The sequence below is a fragment of the Aegilops tauschii genome, chromosome 4 (genome assembly GCF_002575655.3).
Source record: "Aegilops tauschii subsp. strangulata cultivar AL8/78 chromosome 4, Aet v6.0, whole genome shotgun sequence".
NCBI lineage: Eukaryota > Viridiplantae > Streptophyta > Magnoliopsida > Poales > Poaceae > Aegilops > Aegilops tauschii.
In genome coordinates, this window is record NC_053038.3 from 406,733,486 (window position 1) to 406,750,117 (window position 16,632).

General features: G+C 44.1%; 3 protein-coding genes across 11 annotated transcripts; all 3 read right to left on the minus strand.

Moving 5' to 3' along the window:
• Positions 1-257: 257 nt before the first annotated feature.
• Positions 258-4,456, minus strand: LOC109744495 (uncharacterized). 2 transcript variants are annotated; one of them, XM_040387343.3, is made up of 4 exons: positions 3,960-4,424; positions 3,773-3,838; positions 1,103-1,179; positions 258-872 (listed from the first exon to the last, which is right to left on the minus strand). In XM_040387343.3, the coding sequence occupies exons 1-3, from the start codon at positions 4,347-4,349 to the stop codon at positions 1,129-1,131; spliced, it is 507 nt and encodes a 168-aa protein (XP_040243277.1). In that variant the 5' UTR covers positions 4,350-4,424; the 3' UTR covers positions 258-872; positions 1,103-1,128. The 2 variants fall into 2 exon arrangements, with proteins under 2 accessions (XP_040243277.1, XP_020159209.1); XM_020303620.4 differs by lacking the exon at positions 1,103-1,179 and having other exon boundaries at positions 3,960-4,456.
• Positions 4,457-6,665: 2,209 nt separating this feature from the next.
• Positions 6,666-11,048, minus strand: LOC109744509 (uncharacterized). Of its 8 annotated transcripts, none has more exons than XM_073496846.1 (10): positions 10,751-11,048; positions 8,486-8,657; positions 8,278-8,375; positions 8,043-8,192; positions 7,882-7,947; positions 7,687-7,755; positions 7,528-7,590; positions 7,207-7,410; positions 7,027-7,117; positions 6,666-6,926 (listed from the first exon to the last, which is right to left on the minus strand). In XM_073496846.1, the coding sequence occupies exons 2-10, from the start codon at positions 8,655-8,657 to the stop codon at positions 6,907-6,909; spliced, it is 933 nt and encodes a 310-aa protein (XP_073352947.1). In that variant the 5' UTR covers positions 10,751-11,048; the 3' UTR covers positions 6,666-6,906. The 8 variants fall into 8 exon arrangements, with proteins under 8 accessions (XP_073352947.1, XP_045083845.1, XP_020159234.1 ...); XM_045227910.2 differs by having other exon boundaries at positions 7,687-7,758; positions 10,751-10,976; XM_020303645.4 differs by lacking the exon at positions 10,751-11,048 and adding an exon at positions 8,762-9,073 and having other exon boundaries at positions 8,043-8,189.
• Positions 11,049-14,449: 3,401 nt separating this feature from the next.
• On the minus strand, positions 14,450-16,310 carry LOC109744532 (F-box protein SKIP22). Its single transcript, XM_020303669.4, has one exon. The coding sequence runs from the start codon at positions 16,240-16,242 to the stop codon at positions 14,731-14,733; it is 1,512 nt and encodes a 503-aa protein (XP_020159258.1). The 5' UTR covers positions 16,243-16,310; the 3' UTR covers positions 14,450-14,730.
• Positions 16,311-16,632: the final 322 nt, after the last annotated feature.

Sequence of the window (16,632 nt, forward strand, 5' to 3'; positions counted from 1 at the left end):
GATAGATTGATAGGTTTTGCATCAATAATAAGGGTTTGGTGTAATACTACACCTCAGTACCCCTGACCTGAGTGACGACTCGTCTCTGGCCTTCTTCCTTTTTGGAAGTAAACAGACCAAATGCTAGCGAGGGCCAAAGGAGGAATCTCAAACTCAAAGCATCAGGTAACGCGAAGCAGTTGAGCAAATGATCAGGCGAGAGTAGCAAACAAAGAATCTAGACGAACGACCAAAAGCAGCAAGACTGAGACATACTGTTCGAGATCAAAAGACAGTTGCCTGGCAAGATTTTCAAATCCACTGCAGAAGCTAGTTCATGGCATCACAGGAGAAAATACTAGCTTTGCATATTCAGGACCACTCCATACATCAAAATGAAACAGAATTACACTGTACTGACCATAGGTATTTCGCACCACCTTTCATACTACAACAAACACGAGTCTTTCAACATCGGCTCGGCAAGTATGGGGCCAGGCCAGATGTAAAACCCAATCAATCGCCGGTAACATTTTTCACCATCATGTTGAAGAGAACCACTTATTTGAATAGACTACAGGGGGGTTCCTTCGATTCTCCAGCAGCAATTTATATAGCAACAACAAACATCAGCATTTTGTGCACAGCTGGGAGCATCCATGCTATCTCAACAGTGGCCCTGGATTATTCATGGGCCCTTTGAATCAGAGTATGTTGCCAGCAAGGAAAGCAAACGATCAACCAGCAGGCTGTACTCTGCTCCACCGGCTGTCGTCGTCCTTGAGCTGTTGAATATAGCTGTATCGGTTTTCTCTGATGTAAGTTACTCCAGACCATATCCCTCGAACAAGAAGAATGCTTATAAACACCATGCTTCCAAATGTGCAAACCACCTGCACACACAATACGAACAAGTCACTCAAGGGAAGGACCAAAAAATGAGTTCGTGACAAGCATCAAGGCAACGTAGTGCAAGGTCTGTTTCTCAAGCTATCCTCAAGGAGCCTTAGTCTGTGATTTCAGACAAATTGTAATTCCTCGTGCTGATAAATCTCGACTATGGACTTTGCTGTGTCTCCCTGAAATGCAAAGTCTGTAAATTAAAGCTTTGAGAGGTACGTACATGGCAAGTACATTACGTGGAACCATTTAGCTTGCCCAATAAATGCGGTGAGCGGGTAGCCGGGTACCTTCCAAAAGCTGAATAATATAACCTTGATTAATATCTCGAAAACAAATGCCCACATGCCAATGAATGCAACCGGTGATTTTTCCTGCCTCTGTTTTAGGCAGCTGTAACCCTGATTGGTGTATTGATTGCACGAACCAACTACCAGCGTGAGATCAATTTCTTGGCTAGCAGGTAACCACAAATATGACATAAAATATGTATGAATTCAATAGATTATGATGGCAGCCTAACTCCTATCCAGAATTTTAATTCTGGGGTACGTGTTGATTCTACAGCCATATTTCTGATTCTGATTGATTCTCTGTCACCAGTCACTACAAATACAGGCTGGAACTAGCTTACATGCAATACAACGGTCATGCAGCACTTCAAAATGTTATTGATGTTCATGTCCACATAGCGTGAGGACTCTGCTAACCCTGATGGGAAGAGATGCACGTTCGCAGGCTCAACCAACACCCTGGAGGGTTATCTTGGAGTACTGTTTCCCATCCAACAAAATTCCAGTAAATAGAAATACAAAGTAGAATCCATCCCAGACACTAAGGGTATCATAATGAAGTATCGGACATCTTGCAAAACAAAAGGCTGAATTGCAGAAACAGGAAAGACTGGTTCAAAATACATGTCCATGGACCATACATAGAATAGACAAGCCAAGAAAGTGACAGTATCATTACACGAGATGAATGGCTTAAGCCATAAGGTCATCTTCATGTCTTGGTGGGTACTGTTTAACTGTGCAAGTGCCAAAGATACTTAACTATTTGCATGCCAGGAAAGTTTCCTGCTCGCGACTCAGTAGAATCCTCATAGGGTGGTCACTGAATTAGACTGTGTGTATGTGGTACAGGCCATGAACTTAAAGGTTGATGATCCCTGTAAGCTTGGCGTTTTAATCCAGGAAGGAAAGGAGCTGCCGCAGCAAATCAGTTACGAGGGAAGTGGAGATGAAAAGAAACAGAACAGGGTTCTTCATTAACTAGCTCAACATGCTTAGCCTTTCTCACTTTTCCATCACAATAAATTAACCTACCCACGGAAATAAGGTTGCAACTTTTAACTGCTGCAGAATTTTCCAAAAAATTAATTGCAATTTGCAAGCCCATCTACTAGTCAATTTGTGTGACAGAGACCCCTCTGATTCAATTCTGTTGAGTTAACCCACAACTACCTGTAGCAGTCAGTTTAATTGTGCCTGTCACGTCACTAGTACAAAATAGAATGGGCCTAACTAGGGAATTACTGTGTAACATGAAATAAGCAAAACAGTGCTAGAAAATAATGGGCTAGAGGTGTTAGATTGCACAAACCAAATAATAGACAGGCTTGAATTAAGAACTTTGAGGTAGAAAAATGTTGGCTGCACAGAATCAAACAGTACAGAGACATAAGCTGCAACTTTACATTTTCTATCGCAAACTAAGAGTGGTGGATCTGTACCATCTACCACGGGGTTACTGATCTGACACGTAACAGCATTAAACCAGCATAGATAGCTTTGGTGGCTAAAAAGAAATCAACAGCGGAGAATTTGAAGGGTCATTTACCAATAAGCAAAACACCACGTCTAGCACAAATGTTTTGGCCTCATTTCACCAGTCTATAATATACACAGCAGTAACATCCTGCCTCTGGCATCCTATGATCCAACCTGATGCCCTGATGGCCTGAAGAATGCACCTCCCTGAGTGATTGATGCTTCACCTTGGGCTAATCCTACTTAATTTTGGGGGCTCTATGTTCTATTTGTACTAAGATCTGGAGCTCTCTCACTTGTAAACTCTCCAAGTGAGGAATGCACTCATATATATTCTTGTACTGGACCTATTTTCTAAAAGCAAACAATGCTGATAACAAGGAAGTCACTATGTCTTGGTGTGACCAACTATCTGTGCGGTCTTACACATCTATTGAAACGTTCACTTTTGAGCGATTGCCTGAAAGAAAACCGGGGCAACCCCCTCACCATTTTTAGAAAACATCCATCAACCCAACAAAGCGACGACCTCACTTATATCGGGCTAATTGATCGACTTATAGCTCCAACCATATGGAGTCAGCAACAATAACAACCACCAATTTTGCTGCCCATCAAATTAGCTACCTATACCAAAATTTCAGAAACCAAGGTTCCTATACATGTTAAGCATTTTCTAAGCAGACAAGTAAAGACTACTCAATAATTCTTCCTCGCTGCTTAAGAAAACGGTAGCCAAACCAGTACGTATTTGTTCTCCGAACCAACATGCCCTCTAGAAACAGAAATAAATCAGACAAGGAACACAACGCTTTGTTCATATCAAGAGCAGCACTGAATCGACATTTCATCAAGTACTTCCCAAGCAGACAAGTAAAGACTGCCCCATCAATAAGCACTAGCTGTCTTCCTCAGTTCTCACTGCCTAAGCAAATAGCAACAAAGAGTACCTATCTGTTCCCTGCACGAACACGCCCTTCGAAGCACAAACTATTGACTATCCCATGATCATACAGCATCACAACCATTTGTCGTGCATAGAAACACTAAATCAGAAATAGTATTTGTCCACAATTTTGAAACAGGGCATCAAACAGCTTATATGTGAAGGAATTCCTCACCTCAAGAAGCCCCTTGAGGATCCACAAGAAGGTGAGAACCAGCACACCATTGACCGAGAACTTCACCTGCACGCGCATAAACACGGGAACACACCAGATCACGCACAAATCCGGTGGAGATCTCCATGCCGCTTATTCCGAACAAACATGATAAACTCAAGCTGACAAAGCAAGCAGCGAAACGGACCAGCTCAGCGGGGACGGAGGGCGGCAGCACGGACCTGGCGGCGCGGCGCGCGCGGCGGGAGGCCTTCCTGAACACCGAGTGGAGGAACCGGGCCAGGAGGTCCAGGCTGCGGTCGTCGTCGTCTTCGTCCGCATCGTCCTCCTCGTCTCCATCTTCCTCCCTCCCGTCCCGGTAGGAGGCGGCTCCTGACAGGTCGCCGACCCAGGGGCGGGCGTCTGGGACGACGACGACGGCGTCGGGATGGCGGCGGCGGGCGGCGCGGAGGAGACGAGTCGGAGGCGGGGCGCGGAGGTGCCGATTGAAGGGGGGCGGGGAGGGCTTGAGGTGGCGATGGTGCCCGGAGGCGGGGCCAGGGAGCAGAGGGGGGAGGTGGCAGGTGATGGTCGCCATGGGAGGAGGCTGCTGGTGCTCAGCCTGCCAAGGGAGAGGAGGGAGGTGGTTTTGCCCCCTTTTCCTTTTTCCTTTTTTCACATTAATTTTGGGTTTTTACTGTGCGTGTTTCAAAAACCTTGCGCCATTTGGGACATTTGGAACTATGATATTTATAATAATTTTGCTAAAGCACATCTAGATGTGCTCTAAGTATTACACATCTAAATCATATGTCATTGATTTTGCGCTAAGATTCGTGCGCATATTATAAACTAGAAAAATCAGCACACATATAATGACTATTGTACTGAAACAACTTGGCTAAATTACACGAATATGGTGTCAGAAAAAAAACACGAATGATCCTGACCAGAATGACCACGAAGAACTTACGATTATACACGCATAGCTACCGAACATTAGATTTGAAGGATGTCTCGAGCAAACGTTCCATCCTAGATGGTTTGCTCGGGAGGAAACCTTAGGGTGAACGTTTTTTTTCTCCCAGGATTGCCTCGGCGTCGTGCCTGACAGCAAAGCGACATGGATCAGGCTAAAATTACACTTCCTTTTAGGTAAAAAATGGCATGTTACATATAATAAAAAAATCATGCAAGTAAAAAATAAATTTGCTACAGCTCAACGGTGTAACTTTTTTGCATATATAAAAATAGAATATACACACACAAAATTGCCATGTTTTAAAGCATGAAAATCTGTCATGCCAAAAAGAATAAGTTTGCCATGCTGCATGGCTTAACAATTTCAGTATATAAAAAACCGCTAGCAAAACTAACATACAGCCTTGCCATAATATGGAGCATAAAAAATGTCATCTGTTTGGATAGAAACTCATATATAAAACATCAAAAATTATTTAAAAAAATGTTTACAACAACCAGATGGTAACTTTAGGAAACTAAAAGGGAGAATTTAGAAAAATATTAGAAAATTGTGATAGTCACATGGCAATGAAAGGAGGGATTGTTTACGTACAGTATGGCAAATCTTAAAAAATGTTTGTAGTCTTGACATAGCAGCTTTAAGAAAAAGAAAAATATATCCATAAAAGATAAAATGGCAAAAAATTAAATAAAAATTGTGAAGAAATCACATAAAAACAAAATTGCCATGGAATGTTCAGATAGTTTGCAATGGTATACAAAAGGAATTTACAATTTTTTATTCAATAATGTTTCCACCGTAGGAGCAATAAATTTGCCATGCTCCAATGTACCAAAATAATTTACCACGGCATGTACAGTCATAACCGCCAGTAAACTTGTCGTGTTCCAAAAAATAATTTTGTCATGCTCAAAAAATATTTTTGCCATGATATAGTACAAAATAGAACTTACCATGAAGTGTTCAATATTTTTGCCATGTTATGTAAAGTAAATTCATCGTAGTCCAAAAAGAAACGGAATTGATAATGAAGATGTGTTTAAAAAAATGTTCACATTGCAAAGGTCAGAATTTTTTATTGTAAAATAACAGGGCAAATGTTGTTTGCATGTCTAATTGGAGAAAAGCCATGGTATTGGGAAAAAATAGCCATGGAAAATTAGAAATTATGTCACTATGGTAAATGGCAAAAACTATCTATATCTACATGAAAAAATAGTTAATAAATTAGCCATGGCAAATTAAGAAAATAAACTGCCATGATCTAATTAATAAAATTGCCATAATCTAAAATAAAAAATTGTCATGGTGTAAGTAATAGAAATGCCATGTGACCTACAATAAAACTACCATGGTGTAGTTAATAAAATTGCCATGGTGTAAAAAAAATTGGCCATGGTCCAACAAATAAATTTACCATAGGATTAAAAAGTAAATTTGCCATGATCTAGATATAAATTTGCCATGTTCCAAATGTAAAATTTGCCATGGTAAAAAAATTGACATGTTCCAAAATATAAATTGTCCATGGTAGATAATATACCATGAATTGTTTGGTAAATATGTTTTGTGGTCCAAAATTGAAATTGCCATGGTCCCATAAAGTAAATTCGCCATGGTTCGGGATGGTAAATTTGTCATGGTCCATAAAGTAAACATAAATTTGCCATGGTTCAAAAAATCATGGCAAAAATACCTTTGTAAATCATGGCAAATGTGGATAAAAAATATTTAAGAATTTGCAAATGGACACATGGGAAATTTTAAGAAAAAATGTTCTCTAAAAACACATGGAAACTTTTTTTGGATAACTTGTAGTGAGCACATGGGAGAGATAAGGATTGTATTCTTTTGAAAAGATGGTAAGGTTTGGAATTGTCCATCGACACATGGCAAGTTTTGATGATCAAACCAGTAATATGCACAAACTTGTGTAGATCAACTCATCAAACCCAATCATTATTACCACTAATAATTCTAGTCCAGGCAGGCACATCACAGCGGACCACAAGCTTTTCATCCGTCTGCTTAGTCAAACTGTACAAAAGTCACACACGCACACACACACATAGAGAATCGTCCTCTCAACGACAGCAGTTAAACTCGCTAAAGCCCGAGGAGATCTGTGCAGCCTTTGCACATGGTTAACCGTCAGCTGCAGCCTGCCTAGCTACTCCACCTTCATCGACTCTGCAACACAAAAAATGCAGCAGCAGGAAAAAAAATCAGACGACACAACACTCTACCGGAGCGTACGAAGAAACGCAATGGAGAGAAGCACGAAACCTACCGGAGTTCTCCAAGCTGCTGGCGCCGACGACGTCCGACGGGAAAGCAGACGGACCAACATTGCCAAGTTCCTCGTCCCAGACGATGCTCCTCTGTCAATCATCAAAGCCAATCATTATTAATCTCTCATCTAGACATCTAAGTAGGATGCTTTGTTCGAGGGTGTTGGATGCGGACAGACATGGGGAAACGCAGACAGCTGCTGAGCCGTCCTCGCCATATGAACACTTGCTGGGTGGTTTGGGATGATGATCCCGTTCCCGTATAGTTCTGGACGCGAGAGGCCCGGCTGCGACGCCCTGTACATATTGTTGTTGGGATGAACGTTGCCCAATCGCTGGCCGTATCCCGGAAACGTGGAGCGGGCGTCCTGCGGGCAAAGGATCTGCACGGCGGAGACGAACCGAAGGCGAAATGGTCAGCCTGCCTCTGCGAGGAATGTTTTTAACAGTATATAAACATATGCGGGTTCTTTGTTGTTCAGAGTCTCCATTGATCTTACGTCTTGGAGATCGAGATCGCAGTTCAGCTCGGGGCTGACCGCCGAGAGCTTCATCGAGAGGAACTGCAGAAACCAAAATGGGCAACACAGAAACTTCAGCCATTGTTGGCCTAGACCCTAGAGTGAGTGATTTTTGAGGAACTGTTTCAGTGTACTTACCTCGACCTGCCGCTGCAGGGACTGCACATAGTTTATGATCTCGTCGAGCATCATGGCCTTGCCTGTGATCTTCTTTGTCATAGACAACCACATCGGTTAGAGTAAGTAAACCCATAACCATATTACGATGAGCAAATCTCTGAAGACTTTACGAGCGAAAAGTAAATTTCCACTTGCTGATGATGTTGATAGTACCTTATTGCAGCCTGGGACGAGGTCCTGTAGATGCTTCATCCTCTCGTTGATCTTCTCCCTCCGAAACTGCATTTCAGACGGACAAGCTATTAGAAGCAAGAAAATCACAAACTGCAGCAGCAGCACTGTCAATTATGCTGCTGCAGAGACTGGTCACTCACCCTTTCTGCAAGGCTGTGGTTGTTGGTCGCCTGGCCGCGCTTCGCCCGGATATGCACGTAGTCCTCTCTGTTGCTAGCAGCATCGCCTTCCTTCTCGCCAGCGCGCTCCATGCTGACTTCTCTCTGAGACATGGCACCGGTTTCCTCCTGCTGTGTGGTATGTAAACGATGAGATGCAGCCCAAAATGATGAAACTACTAAGAACAGGGAAAGAAAGAATCTGTAACTCCATTACTTGCGAATGCATAGTCGAACTGCCCTCGCCCGAGCCCTTCCTTTTACCGCCCTTCAAACCCTTCTCCATGCTCATGTTTCTACTTAGCTCAGTACCACCTGGAGAGAGTTGGCAACATGGAAATGCCAGTGGTAAGAAGAACCTTCACAGATGAATGAACAAAAACCTTATTGTGCTTCAACAGGAGAAGCGAGGAGAAGAAAAATACCAGCAGTAGGATTGTAGAACTGAACTCCATCTTGCATCCCTGCATTGTGCATAGGAAAAAGGACGTGCTCGTCGAAATCCATGGCATGGTCCAGCAACGCGAGCGGGTTGGCTCCGGCCGCGAAGCTCTGCCCGCCGTTGCTTCCAGCAGCAGAGCAGGGAGGGGAATACATCTGCAAGAAAACAATGATCACTCACATGATCTCGACCATGTTGCCAACAACATCCCACGAATACATTTATTTATGGAAGGAACAAAGCCATCAACTTCATCAACCTTGTGCAGTTGTGCCTGGTACCTGATCTCAGTGTGATGCTGCATCCATTCTAAGGAGAGGACGCCTAGCCTTCTAAATTGCCAGGTTTGGCAAGTGAGAAGGGGCTTGCTTTACTTAAAGGGTGGAAAATGCGGAGGAGCAGATCGGCGTGGAGCTGGCAGTCAATATCTTGCAAGGCTCAACAAGGAACAACTAACCCTTGCAGCCTTACATAAAGATTGTCCTCCAAAGTGAAAAAGTTAAGTGAGCCTAATGCAACGGACAGACGCAAGGGCAAAGACGGAAACCGCACCACAGTACAGGGAATAGAATTGTCGGTACCGCTAACAACCGTGTACCAGCTGGATCACATCCGCGGATCAGAATATATAAAGAGTTCTGAATTCAGCAGATCAGCTAGAGATTTTACAGTTGGTGGTACTGCGGAAATCAAGACCAGCCCGAGGATCAGATGCCACTGTCATCCACGTACTGTATGGGCCAGCCCGGAATAAGGTTAATGACTAATCAATGGATGAGCCAGATCTATCCATGCTTAAACCCTACCGGAAATTGAACCTCTGCCCCACCTTCACCAGGATTTCTGAGAACCCTATACAAGTTTTCAGTTTATGGCCCTTCTTTCTTTTGCAGGAAGTTTAGTTTATGGACCTGTGCAGCTCTTTTGATAGTACTACCTTTTTAACACAAATGAAATCATGTTACTCCGCCCCCGTCCACAAACATGAGTCACATTATTATATGTGCACTCATTGTTTTAAAACTTCGATCACCAGTATGCGCAAGAGTATTAGATTAGGCATATTCAAGAATAATATCATCGTATTTGCCTCGCGAAATAATTCTAAGTTATATCTTTTTTACTATATTGTAGGCATATTGCAAGTGAAAAGCTAGCAAACATTGTGCAGTGGAACCTGGGAGAAGTCAAACGCCATACATTCAAGAATTACCTCACCACTTGGTGGCAATACCAAGATGCCCAGACTGATTCAAGTCCTCTTTTCTTCCATCACAATCTATCCTGGTCTATACACAAATCATGTGTTCGACATGAGAACTCCGCAAGTGCGTTCGATGGGGTGGATGCAAACTATGCGTCTATGCGAGTGTATATGTAACACTGAAAAAACCACTAGCTATCACAGAATCAGATCCACACAACAGGAAAGAGAGCAACATCTCCTGCGTGTTCTGGAAAACAAATGCAAACCATGGAAGAAATTTAGGGTCCGTGATCGAGGGCAAAAAAGCCAGAAACTTAGCCGGTTGTTACTAGTGAAAAAGGGGAGGGTACCTCATCACCTTACAGTGAGTACTGAGTACTGCCCCTCCCACCGTCAAAATTTGATGCCGGAACAATGAATGATACGGAGAGATGCTGAATTTACACAAGCTACAGGAGCCTTGAGACTCAGCTGTGAGCTGTCACCGGTGCAGAACAACCTTAACAATGGCAATCCAAATTGAGAAGCCAAAAATCAGACAAGGTGCCATGAAAAGGGCCTCGGAGGCGTTAAAAGTTCCACCCTTTCATTGAGCGTGTAGATCAAGGGGGATATCATGAGTCAAAAACGCCAGGATGAAGCCCCGAAATCGTCCGGGGAGAAAGCTGATGCCACTTATTACTAGGCTAATAATGCTCTTGTACTGTAATTTCTCGAGAGAGGTAAACAAATGCCCATGTTACTGCTGAGACAGGCAGAGGACACTCATGGGAGGAGGAAGAAGATGCAAGCAGCTCACTGTCCCCGAAGAAAATATTCGACCGAATGCACTCATGCACTACTGAAAAAACACAGTTGGTACTCATGGAAGGAGGAAAAATATGTAAGCAGCTCACTCTCCTCCCAAGAAAATATCCTACTACCAAAATGTACTGCCGGTATGCACAAGCTGAAATGCAAAACTACTTGCCAGCAGAGAGGGTGTCACAGTAGCATAGCATATGTAGAGCATCAATGGAGGTGAGGAAATGTTGTTGTTACCAGCAAGGAGGCGAGAGCTGCTGCTGCTGCTTCCCCTGCTCCTCCTCTTCTTTCGATCACTAGCGCTGCCTGCAGTCCACTATCACAGTCTCACCAGCCTATGGCATAATGAACAGTGTTCACCATGCAGTAGTAGTGGCGGCGTGCGGACATGTGGCCGGCTGGCTAGGAGGGAGGTTAGAATAAAAGGAGAGAAGGGCGCCACCACGAACTGTTTCTTCCACCGGCTTCACAGCGCCCTTGTTTTATGACCCCCCGCTGCAGTACAAGCAATAGAAGAAGTACTTCCCGTTTCTGTACAGGACCAGTTGCATACTCGCATCAGCATTTGGTTAGCCCGCCCATTTTGGACCCTGCCCCAGCAAGCACTATACCTGTTATGCTGTAGAATGCAACAATGGTGGCAAGATGGGAGCACCGGCAAAGCTGAAAGGGGGCGGTGTCCATGTACGTAGATGTAGCTAGCGGTTCAGTTCACTTGAAGTCATCTTGGAATCAATCAATATTGGTGTTGGTGTGCATTTGCGGCCACCTTTCTACTTCTACTGCTGCTGTTGTTTGAGTTGTTGGGCGGCAGCAGCCAGCAGATATGTGGGGAGGGAGCTGGGCTGGACGTGGAATAATACAGTCAAAAAGTTGAAGGCCTGCGGGTGCAGGGCAGGGCAGGGCAGAGCATCCTGGCAGGGGCGTGTATTGGCAGCGAATTGGATTCTTGTTCTCACTCTCTGGAATCCTGTAGAGGCCCGCTGTCGCTTGTGCAGCACACATCCGGCTTTCATGCTACTCTTGTTCCCAAGATAACTGAAGATGGATATGGAAAACTAGTCGGGCACAGGCGATGTATTGGGGCAACCTGAATGTGTAGCCAAACACAAACGAAGAACATGACAACACTCGAGGTTTCATGTCAGGTTCAGCAACGCGTTCGTAAGAACGGAAGGGTAAGATTTAGTACTGGCATAAATTTAACTTCTACACGGAAGGAAGTGAGACTGACAAATTTCTTTTGCTTGTAATGAGTGATAAAATTCTGATTCCCACACAAATACTATGCGTATGAAAGACATTTTTCTGGACAAAAGGAAGCTGATACAACCGCACTGAGCCAATACCCGGACTCTGCATGACATGGATACACATAGCCAACACGCCAGAAGAACCAGAAAACTTTGTTTGACAGAAAAAGTAACAGCAAAAAGCATAATATAAGAGCGTTTTTTGCACTACTACTAGTGTCAAAAACACTAATATTATGGGACCGAGGGACTAGCACCGAGATCTCCTGGCAGTAAAACACCGCAATGCTTTGCCCCAGCTGGTTTTGTAAACTATTTCTTCCCATGCCCTCCCTCCCCCCACATTCTTTTCAGTGCACCAAACCACAAGCAAAGAGCAGAAAGATGGGGCCTTTCTCGGGCACCGGGGCTGATCCGTACGGCTGCCATTTGAGTACTGCGACCAGCAACGGTGGCTCACAGCCCCGGTGCCCAAAGGGCAGGAGTAGTAAATCTCATGACAGATATTACATGGTTTAAAAATGTTACCATCAAGATGAACCAGGCCAATCGTCAACAGGACATGTGTGGGCAAAGCCGGGAAGATGCACGCCTGCACCAGAAAGGTCATCCTTTTCTCCCCCTGTGGTCAATGAAAAGCTCGCTTAGAAAACGAGAGCAATCTTTGGTCCCTGCAATGCAGGAGGAGCAGCACAGCAGCTCCGTGCTTCACTCGACCCATCATAGGCCACAGGAAAAGAACATGGATTACTGAGACTGAGATGCTTTACAGGTCTAAGCAAATGATGAGGGGCACACAGCATCAGAGTTTCATGGTTTCATATGACCTGCACAAAATAACCATCCACCTTTCGACTACGAGTGGAGCTCAGAAAATACCTCCAAAATTCAGACAAATGGACACTCTGCAGAGTAAGCTTATGGATACCAAGAATAGATCTGCACTCTGCAGCTTCAAAGTGGAGGTTTTCACCCTGTAATACCATCAATCAAGAGGAAAAAACCCTCTTGCTGATCATATCATCACCGAGAGGCCTCTATGCATATTCTCCTCCATATGTCGTCCTCAAGAAATTAAACTACTCTAATATGCCTTGCATCTGTTGCATACCTGATTAGCTGGCTCATTTGGAAGCATTTTGCCAGAAGCAATTCAAGGAAATGGTATGATAGCTAACTCTAGTCCAAACTATTAAGCTCCTACATTCTCCAAACTATTAAGCTCCAACATTCTAAAATACTGCAGGTGATAGAATCATGCAGAAAGGCATCACCAAACATTACATGAACCATAACAAAGACGATTGAAGACCAGTAAGATAAAAAAACAGGTCGTATATTTTATATGAAAAAAACTATGGTAACTATAGTTTACTGTGAAAAAGGCAGCTAGAAAACTGATACAATTACAATCAACTGGTTGATCATATTAACAAATAATATGTTGACTGAGTAGCAACTTCTCAGTTGTCGTGAACAACCTCTGAAGGCCATGATATTAGGTACACTTAGTGATTTTAAATGAAAACCAAAGCTAAAAGACAACCTGCAGTACATTTAGTGATCAGTGTTGTAGTTTTCATCTGTTTATTTTGAGCTAAAGGCCTATATATCATCCTCCAGAAATTAAATTGCTCGACTATATGTGTGTTGCATCTGTAGTATAGCTGATTAGTGCATTTGGAAGCATTTTACCAGAAGCAATTCACAGAAATTGTATCATAGCGAACTTCACTCATATATTAAGCTCTAACTTTCTAAAATCACTCAGTGATAGAATCATGCAGAAGGGCATCATGGAACCAAATATTACAGGTACTTTCATAAATACAATTGAAGACCACTTCATTAGATGAAAAAACAGGTCATATATTCTATAAAAAGAAATACAAAGTTATGGTAACTATAGTTCACTGGAAAACAAGGCAGCTCGATATAAGTAATACAACTACAATCAACTGGTTGATCACACTATATGTGCAATGACTAGCAATTTCTTGGTTGCAGGGAACAATCTTTGAAAGGCATGATGTTAGGTACACTTAGTGATATTAAATGGAAAAACAGAGCTAAATGCCAACAGTGTTAAATCTTCCATCTGTTCATTGTGAGCTAAAAGTACACTAGATAGCCCGAAAGGAAACCTACATTTGCACTGACCTAAGAATAGCCCTCTACTGAGATGTACCTGACAGCATTGCATAATACATGAACAGTAGTGCTATTGATTTATAGAATACAAAATAAAACGAGGATAACTTGACATCAATATATATTTAAGGTTGTAACTCAAAATGCCACCAGTAAGTCAGCGTACACAACTTCCAAGTGTTTAAAACCAACGTGATATGAGTAAATATTCCGTTCTTGCTAAGAAAACAGTCCATTCTTGCTACTAAGAAAGCCACCAGGTGAGCTTCATGTATTTCACAACTTCCTAAATGCCATTTATGCTCATAATTATGGTAACAATAGACACTTACCATAATAATAAACATAACCTGAGTCCTATTTCAAGATTTGTTGATGAAAATAATTAGTTCTGGTTCTGGGATAAAACGTACTAATAAAATTACTTACTCCCTCCGATCCATATCAATTGTTGCTGATTTAGTACAAGTTTGTCCTAAATGAGCGACAATTAATATGGATCGGAGGCAGTATTAAACTGTCAGATGAGAGCTGATACCGAAACATGTATAGAGAGCAAAGTTAAGCTCTCGGTACCATAAGTCCAAACTGGTACCATAAGTCCAAACTATTTATTACATAATCGATCATGGCGTTGGCTAGATCAGAGCAGAAGTACTTTGGTGTCATAGCAAGGAATAACAGGAAAACGACAAGACGGATCTAAGATACAGACAAAAAAGTTCACAAGGATAAGAGCACTGGCGTGCAACTTATAAACATGTACAAGGCAGCCTATGCATTGCATACTTGAGATACTAGTGAAAACTTAAATCAAGGAAACCCTTGGCGATGACCCTCGAAATTGCAGTTGGGCGAGATGTTCCTCCGCTGATTTCCAAAACTACGCCCAAGGATATTGTGATTTATAAAGGGCAGACGGTCCGAATCACCACCAATTACTGGGAAGTTAAGTGGGTTACGTGTACCGATCCCCCAACCATAGCCCGAAAACCTTGGGCTGGGTGGTCTCTTGTGATGCCTCCTACTGTTGTCCACCTTCCAAGCTGCCACAAACCTTTGCTTCCAATTTCCGCTCCATCCAGAACCCTTGCTAGAAGGACTCATCTCCAATTCTAACCTCATCTTCCAAAGATTATCATCTGCTGCAAGATCCTGCAATTCCTTGCATGCGCACTGAACCCTTGCAAGACCAACCCCAGGAACAAACTCCAATACTTTAGCCTTCAGATCACCTGGCAATGCCATCAAGCACGGCGGCAAGCGCAACCCGTTGAGTTGGCACAAAGATATCATCAGCGGAAGACACAGCTCATCCTTCAGCACCCTCCAAAGCTCAAGAATCTCCTTCTCCTCTGTTGCACCCACTTCATTGCTATCCAGATATAGCAGCGGCGCCAGCTTTGGTAACTCCAAGCACAATCTGCGCACTTCTGAGTGTGCCCCGGGCACACACCCATATATCATCACAAAATTCGGCATCAATGAGCAGTTCAAAACCACTGTCTTCCCCTCTTCACCCTCGGGTAGCATGGCGACAAGCTCCGGTAAGGTGTATTTTACGGTCAGTGTTGCCGCTGCACCCGAGGCCCAGTCCTTCAGCAATCCGAGGCGAGACCCCATCGGATTCTCCGCAAGGAAGCCAGCATCGACCAGAGCTGCCTGAAGGGACACAGCTAGGCGATGGATAACAGTACCATTTGCGCCCCCAGCATTCTCCGCCTCCATCTGCCGCTTGAGAATCCCAATCACAAGGCTCGACAAGCTCTTGGGCGCCTGGACGGCCTCCGCCATCACCACATCGGGCGGATCAGATGCCACGGGCAAACTAGGTTCCACGTGGAGGGTTCGCGGCCTCGACGAACAGATAGGCTCTATGTGTAGATTTTGCGGCAGCGATGAAGAGGCGGGCTGTATGTGTAGATTTTGAGGCAGTGACGAGGATCCACCGGCCACCCCAGGAGATTTGGAACCGGAAGCAATTTGCCCGATCGAGGCTGTAACCGGGCTAGGGTTCCGGGGAAGGATTTCAGGAGGCGGTGGCTGCGATAATAACTCTGCGGAGAGCGTGAAATAGAGGAGGTCACCGGATGCGAGGCCGAGGGCGGCGAGGGTGGCCGAGGGGTCCGGTGAACGGAGCTCCTGCGAGCGGTTGAGGGAGAGGCGGATGGACTCGGCGGGGACGGGCTGCGCCGCGGAGAGCTTGGCGGCGAGGAAGGACTTCACATCGGAGAGCACGGCCGTGTCCGGCAGCTGCACGCGGTGCGTCTCAGCGACGCCGCCGACGCCGCCGCGCGCGTCCATGGATCGACACCGAAGCTTCATGGTCGTCTGTTGGGGAATTTTGCAGTTGTGGATCAGCACGACAAGAGGGTACTCGATTTTTTTTGGGGGGGGGGGGGGGGGGGGGGGGGGGGTATGTCTCGCTTTAAGCGAGCACAGGAGCAATCCTCGCGTTAAGGGGAGCCCAGATGGGCCGGCCCAGCCGCGCGGGAGGGCGCGGCCTTTTTTTTTCCTTTTTCTGTTCTTGTTTTTTGCTTTATTTTTGTACTTTTATTTATATAATTTAAAATAGTCTAAATATATAAACAAAACACTCTTCAAAAGCACATTTGAAAAAAAGATAAAATGTATTTCAAAAATGTTGAATAAGTATTTAAAAATGTTAAATAAGTATTTGAAAAATGTTGAGCAAGTATTTGAAAATTTTGAATA

Coding starts and splice junctions, on each gene's coding strand:
- LOC109744495 (XM_020303620.4), bottom strand. CDS start 4,349: ATGGCGACCATCACCTGCCACCTCCCCCCTCTGCTCCCTGGCCCCGCC. Junction 3,839..3,959: donor CCTCCGTCCCCGCTGAGCTG/GTCCGTTTCGCT, acceptor ATGCGCGTGCAG/GTGAAGTTCTCGGTCAATGG. Junction 873..3,772: donor TCCTCAAGGGGCTTCTTGAG/GTGAGGAATTCC, acceptor TTGTGTGTGCAG/GTGGTTTGCACATTTGGAAG.
- LOC109744532 (XM_020303669.4), bottom strand. CDS start 16,242: ATGAAGCTTCGGTGTCGATCCATGGACGCGCGCGGCGGCGTCGGCGGC.
- LOC109744509 (XM_045227907.2), bottom strand. CDS start 8,806: ATGCAGCATCACACTGAGATCAGGTACCAGGCACAACTGCACAAG. Junction 7,948..8,042: donor ACCACAGCCTTGCAGAAAGG/GTGAGTGACCAG, acceptor TCTGAAATGCAG/TTTCGGAGGGAGAAGATCAA. Junction 6,927..7,026: donor CAGCAGCTTGGAGAACTCCG/GTAGGTTTCGTG, acceptor TTTGTGTTGCAG/AGTCGATGAAGGTGGAGTAG.